Source organism: Camelus bactrianus, chromosome X, assembly GCF_048773025.1.
Source record: "Camelus bactrianus isolate YW-2024 breed Bactrian camel chromosome X, ASM4877302v1, whole genome shotgun sequence".
Taxonomy (NCBI): Eukaryota; Metazoa; Chordata; class Mammalia; order Artiodactyla; family Camelidae; genus Camelus; species Camelus bactrianus.
Genome location: NC_133575.1, coordinates 16,769,308 through 16,787,822, shown reverse-complemented (window position 1 = coordinate 16,787,822; position 18,515 = coordinate 16,769,308). Strand labels below are relative to the sequence as shown.

The following is an 18,515-nucleotide window of genomic DNA, read 5'->3' as shown; positions in this document are numbered from 1 at the left end:
GACTGTGATTCCCATCTCTCCAGCATCTCCATATTTCCAATGCAGAATGCCCAAAAGATGCTTAATAACTATTCAGTGAATGGGTATCTTAAGAGGATGAATGGCTTCAATACAAACACAGAACTCTTAGGGGAAAAAAAAACAAGTTTCTCTTCCACTCAGCATAAAGTTGAACTAACAGACACTAATATTGGCTAAGTGTCTATGATTTTGACTTCTGTATCAGGAAATCATCTCATGGACCCAATAAACAAATTCACTGAACCAATAACTTCAAAATCTAACCAGAATATGTCCAAGTCTCCAGATATATAACCACAGTAATAGAAGCTCAGTTAAATTGCTAATGATAATTAGAATCAAAGAATTCTAGGACTTTTTAGTGTGAAGCAAGCTTAGAGAATATTTAGCCTCAACCTTTAATTTTATGGAAATATATATATAAATTTCTAATCTTAACAATAGAGAAAATTGACTACAAATATCTGAACACTAATGAAAACTATGCAGCTGAAACCTAGTATGATATTAATGGATTTGGTGACTATAAACTGAGAATTTTCATTTAAGCTAATGATGGTGCTCCCCTATCTTAGGCTCTATCAGTGCCTGCTCCTGTCCCTCGGCACTCATCATTTTCAAGCACATCAATGCCAGCAACTGAAACTAGTTGCCTGAGGGCTTTTTTGGGCCACCAAAGCCCACTCAGCCTAGGTTGGTCAATGCCAGGGAGTTAATACACCTGGTGGCAGCCCTCAATGATGTAAAGTGAGTTGGAAGATAAATGTCCCAGCTCCATTGCCCCTGAGGCAGCATCACGCTGAAGCACGTTCTACAATCCCCCAGCAGGACTAAGCACCAGTGGCCAACAGTGATAACTGACTTTTAAAAGAAAATGTGGAGAAGAAGGCAGAAGACAAGAGTCAGAAGGAGATGTGACTAAGGATGAATGGTCAGAAAAACATAACTGCAAGTTTCGAAGATGAAGGAAGAGGGCCTTGAGCCATGGAATGTGGGTCACTTCTAGAAGCCAGAAAAGGCAAGGATGCTTCCCTACAGCTTCCAGAAAGAAAGGTATCCCTGCCAACACCCTGTGTTTAGCCCAGTGAGACCTAGGTTGGACTTCTGGCCTACAGAACTATAAGCTAATAAACTGACGTTGTTTTAAGCCACTAACTTTGTGCTAATTCATTATGGCAGTCACAGAAAATGTATACGACACAATTTAAGAGACGGTTTCCTCCTCTCCCCGTCTCACTTCCCAACTCCCCTACTGGCGTTTTCTGGTGTCTCCTCCCAAAAGAACTACTTGCATTTGAATCCTTGTTACAGTATCTACTTCTGGGGAAGCCCAAATCAAAACCCTGCCACCGTATCTCTCTTATTTATATATGTATGTGATCCTCTGTCTTTTTAACCCTCATAATCATACCGAAATTGTCATTTATACAAACCAAAACACAAGAGACTACTAAAATCAAGATTAAATTTTCTGTGCATTAAAGCACCAGAGCAAGCAAAGGCACATAATAAAAGTAATGATATTACTGAAAATGAACATTATCAGAATTCTCATTATATATAAATTCTGAACTACATAAGTCTATAATCTCTTGCTATTAATGGCCTTTAAACTGATATTCCTAAGTCCAGACACTGCCACTTTTTGACCTACTGTTACCCAGGTTATACTTCTACAGACAAATTTAACTATCTCCACTTACTCAAAAACTTCAGTGCTTTCTCCTGTCTGATGTCCAGGCTTCTTACCTGGCATCCAGAGCCCTCCAATATCAAACATCGACATTCTTTTCCAGACTTCTTTTCTACTACTTCCCTTCATATACTGCCTGGATCAGTCAAACTAGCTTCTTTGCTATTCTAAAAGCAATTTTCTTTCCTTTTCTCACATTGTTTCTTCCATCTGGACTGGCTTTAGACCCATCACCATCAACTCAAATCCCAATGATCCTTCAGGGTCCAAGTATTTGCAGTATGAGTCAATGCATAAATGAATAAATGCATAAAAAATGAAAGCTACCTGTGTATAAGTTGGCTCTCCTGTCTAGTCATACAGCCTGGTAACAAGACTCAGAAAATCGATACCTAAAACAGTCAGAGTGGGGCCAACCCCACTCCAGGTTCCATGCCCTCTTTCTGCTAAATAACCACTGGCTTTTTTTTTTTTTTTGACTTTATATTCTATATTCTACCGAAGTAGCATGTTCTTCCTTACTTGTTTCTTTATTAACTGGTTTCTTTATTAGTTTACTTACCGAGGATACTCTGTTCCCCAAAAGAAAGGCTTCTGGAGCTCTCCTGCTGGAAATCCTGGGAGAAAGACAAACAAAATTAGAAGGGATACAGAGATTTATTTGATGATAAGGGTCGGGTTCCAGCTTTAGCCTTGAAGTTTCAAAGGTCAATTTGAAAGGTAGTTCTCATGAAGCTGGGAGCCCTGTAAGAGATCCAACAGTCTCTAAGATGATATTAATTCAACTGAGTTTGAAATAAGTGCATTACATCAGTTTCAAGGATACCATTTTGCATGGATACACTATGGGCAGTGTCCAGCCTGCTGTGAACTGGGTTCCTTCATACACAGCACATGCAAGAGGCTTACAGCTGTCTAGCAGCTTCTCTGATGCAGAAAGGGCCAGCTTTATGGGCGTACAACCTGTGCAGTCACACAGGGCCCCCCAAGCAGAAGGACCCTGCACTTGATTTAATGGTCTGCTGTCACTGTCTCGAAACTCTTAATGATTTTATCTTTGAATGTGATTTTGGGAGTGGAGAACAAGGGGACAGGGAAGTACGAATGTGAGCAAAGGAGCCATGCACCACATTCCTGCCCTTGGTTCCTATTATACCCCATTCGCACACAGTGTCCACGATGCTCCCAGGAACACAAAACCCCAGTAGACCCCCAGTGTGCGTGAGTTCAGCAAGACTCAAGGAGAGTACGAGGTAAGCACGCTTCATCTAGGACTGAACAGATGACAGCCCCATGAGGACTCTTTCTGTCAGAGCCAGAATTTACTGTGATCACCAAAAGGCAGTAGTGGCATTCTAAGAAACATGAGTGACCAAGAAACTCTGTCATAGTCTTTCTTATTCCTATTATGTCCTTGTACTAGTCAACCACATATACTGAAAAGTATGACAAAGAAAGAAAGGGAAAGGTAGGGCTACCCAGAGTTTCTTCCCCTTTCTGTCCTTCCTTACTCATTATAGTAAGCCAAAAGTAGAGTGTTGGTAGAATGTACACATAGTAAGAAGTAGAATAAAAACAGCTGAATTCGTTTTATGCAGTGTTTCCCCTGTTATGGTTAGAACAAAGTACATATGCACATACAAGCCAGAAAATACAAACTATAATTTTGATGATTCCACATATAAGTTAAAAGTTCTTACGTTCATATTTAAAACTGGCATTGTACAATATCAAGATGAATGGTATAGCAGCACTACATACAACAGCCAAGACATGGAAGCAACCTAAATGTTCATCAACAGATAACTGGATAAAGAAGTTGCGGTATATTTCTACAATGGAATACCATTCAGCCATAAAAAAGAATAAAATAATGCCATTTGCAGCAACATGGACAGAACTGGAGAATGTCATTCTAAGTGAAGTAAGCCAAAAAGAGAAAGAAAAATACCATATGATATCATTCATATGTAGAATCCAAAAAAAGAAAGAAAGAGGACACTAATGAACTAATCTACAAAACAGAAAGACTCACAGAAATAATAAACAATCTTACGGTTACCGGGAAAAGGAGGGTGGGAAGGGATAAATTGGGAGTTTGAGATTTGCAAATGTTAACCACTATATATAAAAATAGATTAAAAAACAAATTTCTTATGTATAGCACAGGGAACTATATTCAATATCTTGAAAAAGAATATGAAAATGAATATATGTATGTATATGCATGACTAGGACATTATGCAGTACACCAGAGATTTACACGTTGTAACTGACTATACTTTAATTTAAAAAAAGATGAGTGGTAATATTGTGTCGATGATTCAAAATTGCAATTTTTCTTACAACTTAAAATAGTAGTGAATAGCAAATTAAAAATCCCATGACAAGTCTAGAGAAAGAGAGGTCATGGAACACAGAACAAAGCTTTATATTTTAGCCCCTTTACAGCACTTTTTCCTGCTTTCTGAATAAGGGGGTCCCCATATTTTCATTTTGCTCCTGGCCCTGCGAATTACATAGCTGGCCCTGAATACAGACAAGTGGAGAAATCCCTCGCTTTGCTTCATCACTGAATTCACCACTAAATTTTGTACCCTGGCATTGATCCAAGGATCAATACAAGAGATCACAACTGAGAATGCAAAGAATACTAAGAATACTACCCTCCAGGACAGGATACCACGAGAAGTGCAGGTAGAAAAGCATGTTCTTAATTCAGAAATGAAATATTAATTCTATGTAATTCATATATACATTCTTTACATTTTCTTAATAAAATCATAGTTTGAGATTTCAAGGTGCAAAAACCTAACTGCAAAACAGAGACAGGTCCAGCTAGCAGTGCTCTGTTCCTTCACACAAAGGAAGATGCATCTGCCTCTGAAGGGGCAATGTCATACTAATCTTCATAATTTCCACATTTTCTTAAATATCTTTGGCATCTTTATATCAATATTCCATCCTCTTTTTGGTAATTACTCTTAGTAAGTCATTCTGAATTGGATATATATGCAAATATATCTTACACATATATGCAAATCAGTGTTTATATGAAAACTCTCTCACACAATATTTTATCAAAAGCCATGATATTTCCTAATAAGAACAATGATCATAAACCAATGTGATTTAATTATTAAATCACTACGGCTTTCCTGCTTGGTTGTGCCCAGCTGGAAGCATTTATGCCCACTGCCAAGCCCTTTACAGGAAAACATCTGACACCTGCACGAGTCTCCATTTCTGCCGCTGCTGCTGTTGGAGACCCAGACTCGCTGGGCGCAGCCATCACACTCCCCGATCAGCTGTATCTTCACAGCTTGTCAGGGCCATGGAACCCAATACTGATCAACAGAAGAATCTGATGCCCTTAGGGCCGTTTTGCTGAAGTGAATGGATTAACAGTTTAAGCTGCATTTTTGGAGATGTCAACTGGCGAGAGTGATAGATCAAGTCCCAACAGGGCCAACTCAGTATCTTATCTCATAAAGCGGGTGAATTCTATTTGGCAAAGGCAGAAGAGCAAAATAATTAAATAAATGGAAAGGGGATTCTTTTTCTTTTTCTCTCCCTTTTTCATAGGCTTTTAAAAATCTTTTCTTGCATATCCATTTTATTTCCTTTTCTCTCCATTTCAGCACTGCCTCACTACCTGTTTCACACTTTTCAAGCCCCCTTTTCTTAGAATATTTATGGCAGGCATTCCTTACAGTGTAAATGTGTGTGTGTACATACACAGACACATCTGTAAGAATATGAGAGACAGGCAGGGAGAGGGAGGATAGAGAAATTTAACTATTGGATTGACCAAAATTAATAAATTTAATAATAGGTAATATTGACCAGGGTGTAGGAAGCCTGTTAGTGGGAGTGTAAACATTGCAGGCACTTTGGAGAGCCATTTAGTCATCTCTTAATGCTTTAAATGCCATTTAAAAAAATGAGTAAGTATGTGCTGATAATGAAAAGGCTCTAAGAGATTCTATTAAGCAAAAAAAAAAAGTTAAGTGAAAAAACAGCATTCAGTCGTGAATGGGTCCTTTTATGTGTACTAGATGTGTAAATGTATGTATAGGTACATAGAGCCAGTCTGCTATAACACTTGTACTGAAAAGGCAAATTTGTTCCAACGTGATTGATATATTAGAGAAAAGGATGGGACATAATGCCAATTTCACATTTGCATGTGCGCAATTTTGTCCATGAGAAATTCTAGATGAAAGCAAAAAACTGCACCCAAATAAACTGAGCCCCATAGGAATACACAAAACGCATACATTCCAACATGGACCGGCTACCTCTGTCCAAGTGTTAGAAGCCATACCCCGCAGCTTCTGGTGTTAAAATTTTCCTTCCAATTTCAGATAAACATACTTTCACCGCTGCAAAATAACTCACAAGCTATAAGACCTCAGACATCAACCTCCCCAAGCAAATTACAGGTCTTCTCAAGGGAAAGCACCATATTTACCGTAGCATTTATGTATTTACCAATTTAACATGGGTAAAACCATGCTATCGTTTTTATTAGGCTCCTAGCTTTTGTCTTCATAAAGTTTTTGATTGCTGTGTCCCTAACCCCATTTCTCCCATAAGCCTTGTGGCTTTTATTGCACAGTTTGGCATAGTGCTGTGATGTTTAGGAACACATATGTTATGTTATAGCAAAACTGACTATATATGTACACGTATGCATCTATGAGTACATAGACACACATACATTCCTGCCAGTGGTTCTCAAATTTTGTCATGCATCAGAATCACCTGGAGGACTTATTGAAATATAGATTGCTGGGTCTCACTGTCAGAATTTCTAAGTCAGTAGGTCCAGAGAGGTGGCTAAAAATTTGCACCTCTAGCAAGTTCCCTTGTGATGCTAATGCTGCTGGTCTGGGAACCACACTTTAAGAACCACTGTCCAATCACAGTCTCACACACACTGTGGACTCATGGTGAAATGTGTTTATTGCTGCATTGTTGTAACTGAGAAAAGTGTGCAACAATCTAGATGTCCAACAAGAGGAGAATGACTTAATGATGGTATAACCATATTATGGACTGCAGTGTAGCAAATGGAAAGAAAGAGGTAGGTCTTCATATTCTATCATGGGAAAACCTCCAAGAGATGCTGTTGGAATAAAGCAAGGTACAGACATAGATATATAAATACTATTTATATTTTTAAAATAAGTACCCTATCAGTGTGAGTATATGTATGAAAATTTACAGAAAAGGTCTGTAAAATATATATCAAAGTGATCATAGTGGTTACTTACCTCTTAGAGATTACTGGGATTTGGGGTGGTGGATGATTAAAGGGGTTTTGGACATTAATGTTTTAGATTTTGACTAATCAAAGGTAATCAACTCGTGTAATTAAAATGAACTCTTTTAGAAATAAACATGTGTATTGCAGAAAATTCTTCTAAAGGCTATCCAAAAATGGTTTACAGTTAACTAAGCTTTGATAGTAGTATTCTGCTTTTGCATCTGTCAACACCAGCAAACTTCATTCCTATTTTGAGCTAAAATACAGATTGTGGCTATGTAACCCTAAAGGCTAAAATTCTGACAAAAAAATAAATATTGGTATCTATATGTTATAAGAACCTCGTTATTTGTTAGTTAAGAATTCTCTTTCAAATCTGCACGTAGGAAAATCACAAGGCCTGCCTTTGGTTTTTTACTGGGGTCAGCCTTTAACTTTTATTGGAGTTTCTCTTAACTCTCGTATCAACGGCCATTGACTAACCTACTTGGATTCTCAGCAAAATGCTGACCATAAAAGACAGAGTGCTTTTATTAGGTGACAACTGTCAAAGAACTGATCACATTCAGTGGGTCAGGTTCAACTATTTGACCTTTAAAATCATAAAGTTATATCCTAACTGTAGCTACAACTTTTCAGAAAAAGTTGAATGCCTCAATGTACCTGAATTTCAGTATCCATTTTATTAGTGTAAAATCACACTAATTAGGCTTTTTGGTATAGTCAACTATAGAGAAATAAACAAAATTAGCCCATTATCCCACAGCTCAGACCTAATAAAGCAAACATAACCCTCAGGGATAGCAAATTCAAACTATGTAGAGACATGAACAAAAAGTAGTAATTTCCCCTTCTTCCTACCCCTCTCCCCCGAACTTGGAACTTTCCACTACAAGTTGCATAGCTAGCTTCAGAAATGTACCCAAATGTCGCCTTCCCTAGTGTTTTTTAAAGGAAAGAGGTGTTAGTCTACCCCCCCTTTCTTGCTTTATATCTCACCATAACACCACCATCTATGATATTCTACATTTTACTTATTCTTTATAAATTATTGCCTGTCTTTCCCTAACTGGAATGCAAGCTCCATGACAAAAGAACTTTTATTTATTTTTACTGTTCTTTCACTGCAGTATCTCCAGAGCTAGAACAATGCCTGGCATGTGGTAAGCACTCAATAAATATTTGTTGAGTGAATGGAATCTGCACTTTGTGAAACTCTAAGGGGTGACTGGGGTTAAGCATTACCTATAAATTATGAGTGTGTGCTGTTAGCCAAAGTCTAAAATATTACACGATACTATTAGTGCCACCAATGTGCTACTTCTTGAAGTTCCCACATTCAATACCAGAATGGAAATACATTCCATTACTCAAGTTCTGGTTTTCATTTTCCTTCTAGAGTAGGGACTCTGTTGGTTTCATTCCCTTGCATTCACGCAGAACTAGTACAGTTTTGAGGTTGGCACATTTTTTTTTCCAGTAAATTTTCAATCACAATGCAGGTATTAAGAAGATTAACAGCCCTGCCCAGCTCCCTGCAAGTTCCATCACCCCATGTCCTCTTAGCTCTGCTTACCATCAAGGAATAAAAGTAGGATGTTGCCCTTTTTATGGTTATGGCATATGCTAAAAAGAGAAAATCAGGCAAAGTACTGATTTAGATCAGAGTCCTTTGGTCCTAACAATATTAAACAAACATAATCTCTTTTCCCTACATTCTCTGTATGCTTCCATGTAATTGCCACATTAATTTTAAGTTCCATACACGTAAGTGTATGGTTCAGCAAAGTTATCACATGGCAAATATTCAGAAAGCATTACTTTCCAAAGTTTTGTTATTAGGAAGTTGGGTTGGGGGAGGGCTATACCGATGCTTACAAATGGTGATTATTTTAAGACAACTATAGTCAGCCTGGCACATCATTTTCTGTTGTTCCCACGCTTGGTCAGATTTAACAAAATGGGAGGCCTTCAACTTTCACTACAGGTCTTCCAAACCCAGACCACCTGCTTCTTCCCATTCTCCACATCAAACTTTTATAAATTTACTAATATCCTCCAGTTCAAACTTGGTTGGGTGAACTAGATACAAAGGGCTAACTGTAAAGTACAAGGCATCTTAAATTCCATCTAAATTTGGGAGCAGTTCATTCTTAAATTCAATCACTCTCTTGACTCCTTTGAATAAATTAGCATGATTGAATTTGTTCAGTTAGTATCCCTCCAGCAGCCTTGGGGGCAGAAGTGGCACAGCCAGAAGCAAATGACAAAGTAAACTCAGTCCAAAAGAGGGGAAATTCTAAAGGAGAATCCAATGGGCTTGAGAACGTAAAGACCAAAGTGCACACTCAACTGTTTAATTAAATCTGCTTCCATATCTGCTGTAGGTGCTTTCTCCAGAGATGCTTGAGTTTTCCACTGAGTATGTATCTGTGTTTTCTTTCACGGTGGGTATTTGTGATATTTTAATTCATGGGCTGACTATATCAATACACTGTATTGTATTATCAGCTTTGTCAGATAATACGACGTTCAGTCTTTCGCATGGATTTATTTATGTGGATTTATTTATTTATAAATGTGACTTTATTCTAGTAAATGTCATGACAGTTATTTTCAAGTCATAAGTGTATGCTTATATTACTGAACTAATCCATTTATCAAACCACATCCCAGGACTTAATGGTGATGCATCATCTTAGCATTATTACACTTCTTGTTGAGATTCACTTGTAGTTACTTCTGCTGACTTACTTGACTATCTTACTTGTCCTGTGCAATAGCTCCAAGTTCTGTAGTTCACTAAGTGAACATATTTTATGACCTTAATTTGGGAGATGTTAATATATTTAAATACCATTATAAAAACTACCGGAAATAGTTTGGTTTGGTTATGATGATGCAATTTCCATACATAACCACTGCCCAGTAACATTTACTGAGCACCCTGGTGTTCCAAGCCACACAGGTAAGCTTTGAACATACAAATGTCCTCAAAGAAACTACAATCCAGTGAGGGGAAAAGGATGTGACCAGAAAAATAAATTTGATTTTGCAAAATCTAAAGAGGAAGGTGAACTGATACCAAAGCTCTCTAAAATGTGTTTTTAATTGAAGTATGTCTTAAACTCAGTAAAGAAATACTAGATACATGGGAGTAGATGCATAGGCATGTTTTAGGAAAGGGGTTATCTACACACATGTCTATGCTAATGGGCAAAACATTTGTAAGGTCAGGGGGAGTCTAGAGTTTTCAACAAGCCTCCAGGTTATTCTGGTACATTCTAGTTGAGACCCACTGACTTAGATCAGGATAAGGAGTCTCAACCCCAACTGTACATTAGAATCCCTTGGGGAGCTTTTCTAAATTTTCCCATGTCCAAGCCCCTGCCTCAGACTTATCAAGCCACAATGCCCAGGATGGAGCCCTGAGCATCAGTATGTTTTAAAAGCTCCCCAGGTTACTCTAACATGCAAACAAGTTCAGTTGGTTTAGGAGAGATAAGAAACTGCTTATATTTAACTTAGCTGATGTATATAAATCAGCCCTCCTGTCTCATTCTCCTCTTTTTACTGCTCCTCAGCACTGTGCTTGTAACATATGATTAGATATTTTATTATAATTTTGTAGACAATTCTTTCAAAAGTGAAACTTCACATGGCTTATAAATTATGATTGTATAAAAAGACAAAAATAGTTTTAATTGCAACTGCTTTGGAAAATCCAAGATGAATGCTCACTCTAAGAGAGAATGAGTGTTACATCTTACTCAGGATTAGTTCTTATAATCAGATAAGCCGGATACCATTCTTCTAGAATCTAGGAGGCCATCAGTTGGGACATGGCAATTGCTGCAATTACAAAGCACTTTTGGTTATGTTTTTTGCTGTAAAGGGATTTCATTGTCAAAACTGCTAAGATTAATAGTGGCTTTTTTTTTCAATTTGGCATCTTGCAGTAGTTTGGTGAATGCCAACCCTCCCCTTTCCAGAAAATATCAAGTTCTAACAGCTGTGACTCATGTCAAGGGATTCAGCAAGATGCCTTAGCCATCTGCTGGTTTCCTGCAGGTAACCTCCTGCCACCGTATCTATCAGCCTAGAACTGACAAGCAGAAAGCAGCTTCTAAATTCTCCCCTCCGTTTTGAAACCTTCTCTTCTGGTCCTTCTATTTTTTTTTCCTGCCATAATTACCTCCAGGCTGCAACAAAGAAAGCCTCCTCTTCTTTACCATGGTGACCAACCACTCCTGCTCACCCGGGCCTGAGGGGGCTCCTGGGATATGAAGCTTTCAGTGCTAAAATCAGAACAGTCCCAGGCAAACCAGGAAGAGTTAGTCTCCTTACCTTTATCCAACCAAGCTTGACCTCTTTTGCATTTGCTGCATTTTCATAGCTCAGCAGTTCTCAAACTTCAGCATCAAGCAGAGGTTTGATGGTTAAAATCTTTCTAAAACATAAATTGTTGGGCTGACCCCCAGAGTTTCTGATTCCATAGATGAGGGGTGGGACCAGGTAATGCCCATTTATCACAAGTGATGCTGATGCTGCTGACCCAGGAGCCACACTTCGAGAACTACTGCTAAAGTTCAACATCTGACAAAGGAAACACGAACTTCCTCTAACTATGAAGCTCAGTATCTCATATTCTACTCATGTGCCAACAGGTCCTTTCATACATAAAACTGCTCTGCTAGGTATTTAAAACTGATACTAGAGGTAGTGATGTTCAGACCAGGCCTGGGAGAACAGCAGATGCTCAACCAATGCTTGCATGGGGTCACTGATTCAAATCTGGCTGTGAGATAATGGTTTCAAGAATGAAAATGTGACTCACGTGTTGCCCTTATCAACTAGACAAAAAAAAACAAAAACAAAAACAAAACACCTGAAGTCTCATATTCACCTCCTCCAAGAGTATCTTTATATTGCATAACTCAATAAAAGAAAACCATCTCATCTACTGTTACCAGAAATATAAACTGGATGATCACCTCAATAGATGCAGAAAAAACATTTGATAAAATTCAAGGTTCATCATGATAAAAACTGTTACCAAAGTGGGCATAGAGGGAACACAGCTCAACATTAAAAAAGCTACTTACAGCAAAGCCAAAGCCATCATAATACTCAATGGTGAAAAGTTTAAAGCCTTCCCATTAAAATCTGAAACAAGACAAGGATACTTACTCTCACCACTTCTATTCAACAAAGTACTAGAAGTCCTAGCCATAACTATCAGACATGAAAAAGAAAAGGGATCAAAACTGGAAGAGAAGTGGTAAAATTGTCATTATATGCACTATGTTACTATATATAGTATAGGATATATATTCTATATATAGTATCATTTATTATATATACATATACTATATATATATACATGATATATGTGTGTGTGTATATATATCTATATATATCTTTATCTATATCTATATATATATATCTCCTCCATAGTGGCTGCACCAATTTACATTCCCACCAGCAGTGTAGGAAGGGTCCTTTTTCTATATATATTCTACATATAGTATCATGTATGATACTATATATAGAAAACCCTAAAGACTCCACACAGAAACTACTAGGGTTGATAAACGAATTCCGCAGGGTAGCAGGATACAAGATTAACATACAGAAATCTTTTGCATTTCTTTATACTAACAAGGAAATATCAGAAAAGTAAAGTAAAAAAAAAATCCCTTTTAAAATTACAGCAAAAAAATAAAATACTCAGGAATAAATCTGACCAAGGAGGTGGAAGACTTATATACAGTGAACTACAAAACACTGATTAGGAAATTAAAGATGATTTAAAGAAATGGAAAGCTATTCCATGCTCTTGGATTGGAAAAATTAATATTGTTAAAACGGCCATGAGACCCAAACCAATGTACAGATTTAATGTGATCCCGATCAAATTACCCAGGACATTTTTCACAGAACTATAACAAATAATCCTAAAATTTAGATGGAATCACAAAAGCAATACTGAAGAAAAAGAACAAAGTTGGAGGAATAACCCTCCCAGACTTCAGACAATATTGCAGAGCTACAGTAATCAAAACAGCATGGTATTGGCATAAAAACAGATGTATGGATCAATGGAACAGAGAGTCCAGAAATAAACCCACAGACTTACGGTCAATAATCTTCAACAAAGGAGGCAAGAATATACAACGGAGAAAAAATAGTCTCTTCAATAGGTGGTGTTGGGAAAGCTGGACAGTCACATGTAAATCAATGAAGTTAGAACCCTCCCTCACACCATACACAAAAATAAACTCCAAACGGCTTAAAGACTTAAACATAAGACACCATAAACCTCCTATAATAGAACATAGGCAAAACACTCTCTGATATAAATTGCAGCAATGTTCCCTGAGGGCAGTCTACCAAGGCAATAGAAATAAAAGAAAAAATAAACACATGGAAACTAATTAAACTTACAAGCTTTTGCACAGCAAAGGAAACTATAAACAAAATGAAAAGACAACCTACGGACTGGGAGAAAGTCTTTGCAAATGATGAGACTGACAAGGGCTTAATTTCTAGAATACACAAACAGCTCATGCAACCTAATATGAAAAAACAAACAACCTAATCCAAAAATGGACAGAAGACCTAAACAAACATTTATCCAATGAAGACACAGATAAAATACTTAATATCACTAATTATCAGAGAAATGAAAATCAAAACTACAATAAGGCATCATCTCACACCAGTCAGAATGGTCATCATTAAAATGTCCACAAATGATAAATGCTGGAAAGGGTGTAGAGAAAAAGGAACCCTCCTAAACTGTTGGTAGGAATGTAAATTGGTGCAGCCACTATGGAGGACAGTACGGAGATTCCTCAAAAAACTAAAACAGACTTATCATATGACCCAGCAATCCCAATCCTCGACAGATATTTGGGGGAAAATATAATTTGAAAAGACATGCACCCCAGTGTTCACAGCAGGGCTATTTACAATAGCCAAGACATGGAAACAACCCAAATGGTCATTGACAGATGAGTGGATAAAGAAGATGTTACCTACATATATATACACACACACACACACTGGGATACTATTCAGCCATAAAAAATAATAAAATAATGCCATTTGCAGCAACATGGATTTACCTGGAGATTGTCATTCTAAGTGAAGCCAGAAAGAGAAAGGAAAATATCATATGATATTGCTTATATGTGGAATCTTAAAAAAAAAAAAAAAGGACACAAATGAACTTATCTACAAAACAGACATAGAAAACAAACTTATGGTTACCAGGAGGTAAAGGGGGTGGGAAGGGATAAATCGGGAATATGAAATTTGCACCTCTTGGGGAGTGATGGAAATGTTAGCTATCTTGATTGTGGTGGTGATTTTATTGGCATATACATCTATCAAAATTCATCAAATTGTACATCTCAAATATGTGTATTTCACTGTATAGGAATCATACCACAATAAAGGTGTTAAAAATAAATAAAATTTTAAAAAGAAAAAAAAGTCCTCAAATGACAAATGTTGGACAGGGTGCGGAGAAAAGGGAACCCTCCTATACTGCTGGTGGGAATGTAGTTTGGTGCAGCCATTATGGAAAACAGTGTGGAGATTCCTTTAAAAACTAAAAACAGACTTACCATATGATCCAGCAATCCCACTCCTGGCCATATATCCGAAGAAAACTCTAATTTGAAAAGATACGTGCACCCCAATGTTCAAAGTAACACTATTTACAAAAGCCAAGATGTGAAAGCAACCTAAATGTCCATCGACAGATGACTGGATAAAGAAGATGTGGTATATATACACACAGTGGAATACTAATCAGTCATAAAAAAAGAATGAAATAATGCCATTTGCAGCAAAATGGATGGACCTGGAGATCATCATACTAAGTGAAGTAAGCCAGAAAGAGAAAGAAAAATATCATATAGTATCACTTATATGTGGAATCTTAAAAAAAGACACAAATCAACTTATTTACAAAACAGATAGAGACTCACAAACATAGAAAAGAAACTTACAGTTATTGGGGTTGGGGGGAGAGGGGCAGAGGGATAAACTGGGTGTTCAGTGTTCAGGATTTGCAGATAATAAATACTATATTTAAAATACATAAACAACAAAGTTCTTCTGATTAGTACAGGGAGCTATATTCAATATCTTGTAATGGCCTGTAATGAAAAGGAATATGTATGTATAAATGAATCACTTTGCTATACACCAGAAATTAACACAACATTGTAAACCGACTATACTTCAATTTTAAAAATCACATTTATTAAAAAAAAAAAAAGACTAAGATCAAGGAAGCGAAACTGAAGTTTTTTGCCTCCCCAAAAAAACTATACTAGTTCCCTACAGCCTGTCCCTCCACGTGGCTAACAAGGCCCTCATCTACTACTTCTCCATCTCATCTCCCATCATGCCTTCTTCCCCTGCTCCACATGTGGTCTGTGCCCCAGCAACTGTGACCATCTCACTATCTGATCCTGCTCTATGCTCTGCTGTGTCTGTTGCCTTTGCACCAGGCAGTACTTCTGCATGTCTCAACCTATGTTCTTTGCCTACAGAATTTTTCCCTTTCCAAACCCACTCAAATGCCACTTTCACTGTGAAGCCAATGTTGACTCCCCCAGGTAATGACCCCTGCCCTGTGTCTTCCAGGATGCACTGCACACCCTTCTGTTGCACACTCACCATGATGTCTTAGAAATGACTGGTAACAAGTCTGTCTCTCCCCATTCCTCAAAAGCAAGACTCTTTACAGCAAAGATTTACTGACTACCTACTGCAAACCAGTCTCTCTTCCAGGCACTTTATATACATTATCACCTTTAATCTTCATGACAACCCTATAGGATAGCCATTACTATTATCTCTATTTTGTAGATAACTGAACTGAGGCTTAAATATGCTAAGTAACCCGCCCACGGTTGCAAGTCACTAGTCAGGATTCAAAATCAAAGTCCATACCCTAAACAACTACACCTTACCATATTATAAACCCTAGCACTGAACTCAGTACCTGGTAAGCTGCAATGTCTGCGTAACTCATCTCCTGCTATATGACAAAGTAGCCCAAAACATAGTGACTCAAAACAATAAACAATTACTATATCAGAGTTTCTCTGGGTCAGGAATTTGGAAACAGCTTATTCGGGTGGTCTGTCTCAGGGTCTGTTGTGAGGCTGCTGTCAAGCTATCAGCCTGCGCTGCAATCATCTGAAGGCTTGGCCGGACTGGAGGATCTCCTTCCAAGATGCCATGCTTGTATGGCGCTAGTCACGGGCAGGAGGCTCAGTTCCTCACATGTGGACCCCTCCACCAGCTTCCTGAGTGCCCTCCTGACACCGTTGCTGGCTTCCGCCAGAGTACACAACCCAAGAGAGCAAGGTTCTTCAGAAGCCACTATGTCTTTTATGACCTAGCCTCAGAAGTCATATTCCATCATGTCCACTGAATCCTACTAGTTACAGAAGTCAGCCTGATCCAGTGTTGGAGGGGGCTATACAGGGTGTAAACACCAGGAGGTGAGAATCACTGGGAACTCTATAAATATTAACTGAATAAGTAGAAAAAATAAGAATTGCTCTGAGTGTCAGGGTCTCTTCTAGATAATGAGAAGTTTGCAATTGGTGGCCACTGAAGTTTCCTTCCTTCCAGCTCCAAAACTATAGGAGACTTTTCAAACTGTCCCCAAAAGAGAATGTCAAGTGGATTCAGGGATTTAATTTCATTAAATTCCAGTAGAGGCCCCAGGCAAGTGAGTATTTGCCAACTCGGCTCCCACTTTATGGTTTTAGGCAGAGTCAGCAAACTATGAGAAATTCTCCTAGCCTGAAACACAGTTATTTCCTTAACAGCAAAACAAGTCTATGTTTGATTTCAGGATTAATTCTCTAGTTTCATGCCAGCATAAGCCCAGCCTCCGGACAAAGGCTTAACTTCTGTGGCAGAGTGTCTGTGATTAAACTGAGGCAACTAAATCCCTTGCATATAAGAGCAAAGACAATAAAATCATTGGTTTTAGCCCTTAGGCCTTGCTTGTTTTCAAGCCAAGGGTTTATTTGTTTAAAGTAATTCCTTAATATAATTTGAGACGTATGAAGATCAAAAAACTAATATGGAAATGAGGCATGAGGCAGCTACACTGCAACACTAAATACATGAAATCAATTTTATTCTAAAGACTAGTCCGTGTTAGTAGAAATGAAAACCAAACACGAGCCATGGCCGTCTTGCCCCCATGCCACCACCTGATTACATCCAAAGCAGTCTGGGAGCTGGGTCAGAACACATCCTCTCGGTGCTCTACACCAGGGACTGACAGACTACAGCCACGGAAACAGTTTTACTGGAGCACAGCCACGGTCATTTGTTTATGAACTGTCTATGGCCGCAATGACAAAGTTGAGAATTTGCAACAGAGACCGTACAGCTTGCAAAGCCAAAAACATTTACTATCTGGCTCTCTACAGAAAAGGTTTGCCAGTTCCTGGTCCACACCTCTGGCGGCTTCACCTGCGGCAACCTGCTGTAAGCCCAACCATCTATGCATGCTACATGCTATCCTAAAAATGTTACAGGGGGGAAAGGGGTGTTACTGTTTATGATGAGGTATTATATACATACAGTAAGGCACAATTTTTAATGCTAGAACACAATTAGTTTTTACACATGCATCACCAGCACGACCACCTCCCAGATCCAGACCATGTTTCCTGTGCCCCTTCCCAGTCAATATCCCCCAGCAAAGGTAGCCATGAGTTTAACCTCTATCACTGAGGTGACAGGTTAGCCTGCCTATTCCTGAACCGTCTATAAAAGGAACACGCGGTGCTCCACTGAGTACGGAGTCAGTGGCATTCTTACATACCGCGGCGTGGACCCGCATGCCCCTTTTCATTGCTGGGCAATATTTAGTTGTATGAATACACCACAATTCATCTACTGATTCTTCTGTTGATGGAAATGAGGTTCCTTGCAGATTTTTATGATCGTGAACAGAGCTGCTATGAAAATTTATGCCTGTGTCTTTTCTTGGGCATGAGGATCCATGAATCTTATCAAGAGTGGAATTTCTGGGTAACGGGAGACATCAACAAACTGCCAAATACTTTTCCAAATTAGTTGTTTCTTAATGTACAAAAATATTGTTTTAATGTACAAAATCTTTTGAGAGCAAAAGTTCAAAACACATCCCCTCCCCAATCTTCAGATTCTGCCATGCATTCTACGATGGACTGGCTCTCCAGGGACTATCGGTGGGCCAGTTTGAGATACACAAAACCCTGATCTTGGCAATGTGCCTGCAGTTTTCAAATTGATCTTGTTTAATATGACCAAAAACCCTATGGACTAAGTAACCTCAACATGTAGCAGATGAGGACAAGAGGGGTCAGGAAGGGGAAACGCCTTGATCAAGGTCATACAACTACATCACTGGCACTTAAGGTTTCCCATCAAGGTTCTCGTCATTTCCCTACTAAAAGCAGGAAGACCAGTTGTGCATTTATCACAGAGTTAGGG

General features: G+C 38.4%; 1 protein-coding gene across 2 annotated transcripts in view; it reads right to left on the bottom strand.

Annotated features, from left to right (window-relative positions):
- PHEX (phosphate regulating endopeptidase X-linked) overlaps positions 1–18,515 on the bottom strand; it is a 171,837-nt gene that overhangs the window by 23,259 nt on the left and 130,063 nt on the right. For both annotated transcript variants that reach the window (XM_074359209.1, XM_010970301.2), the window contains one exon: positions 2,277–2,331. In XM_074359209.1, coding sequence (XP_074215310.1) covers positions 2,277–2,331 — 55 coding nt within the window. The remainder of the gene's footprint in view (positions 1–2,276; positions 2,332–18,515) is intronic.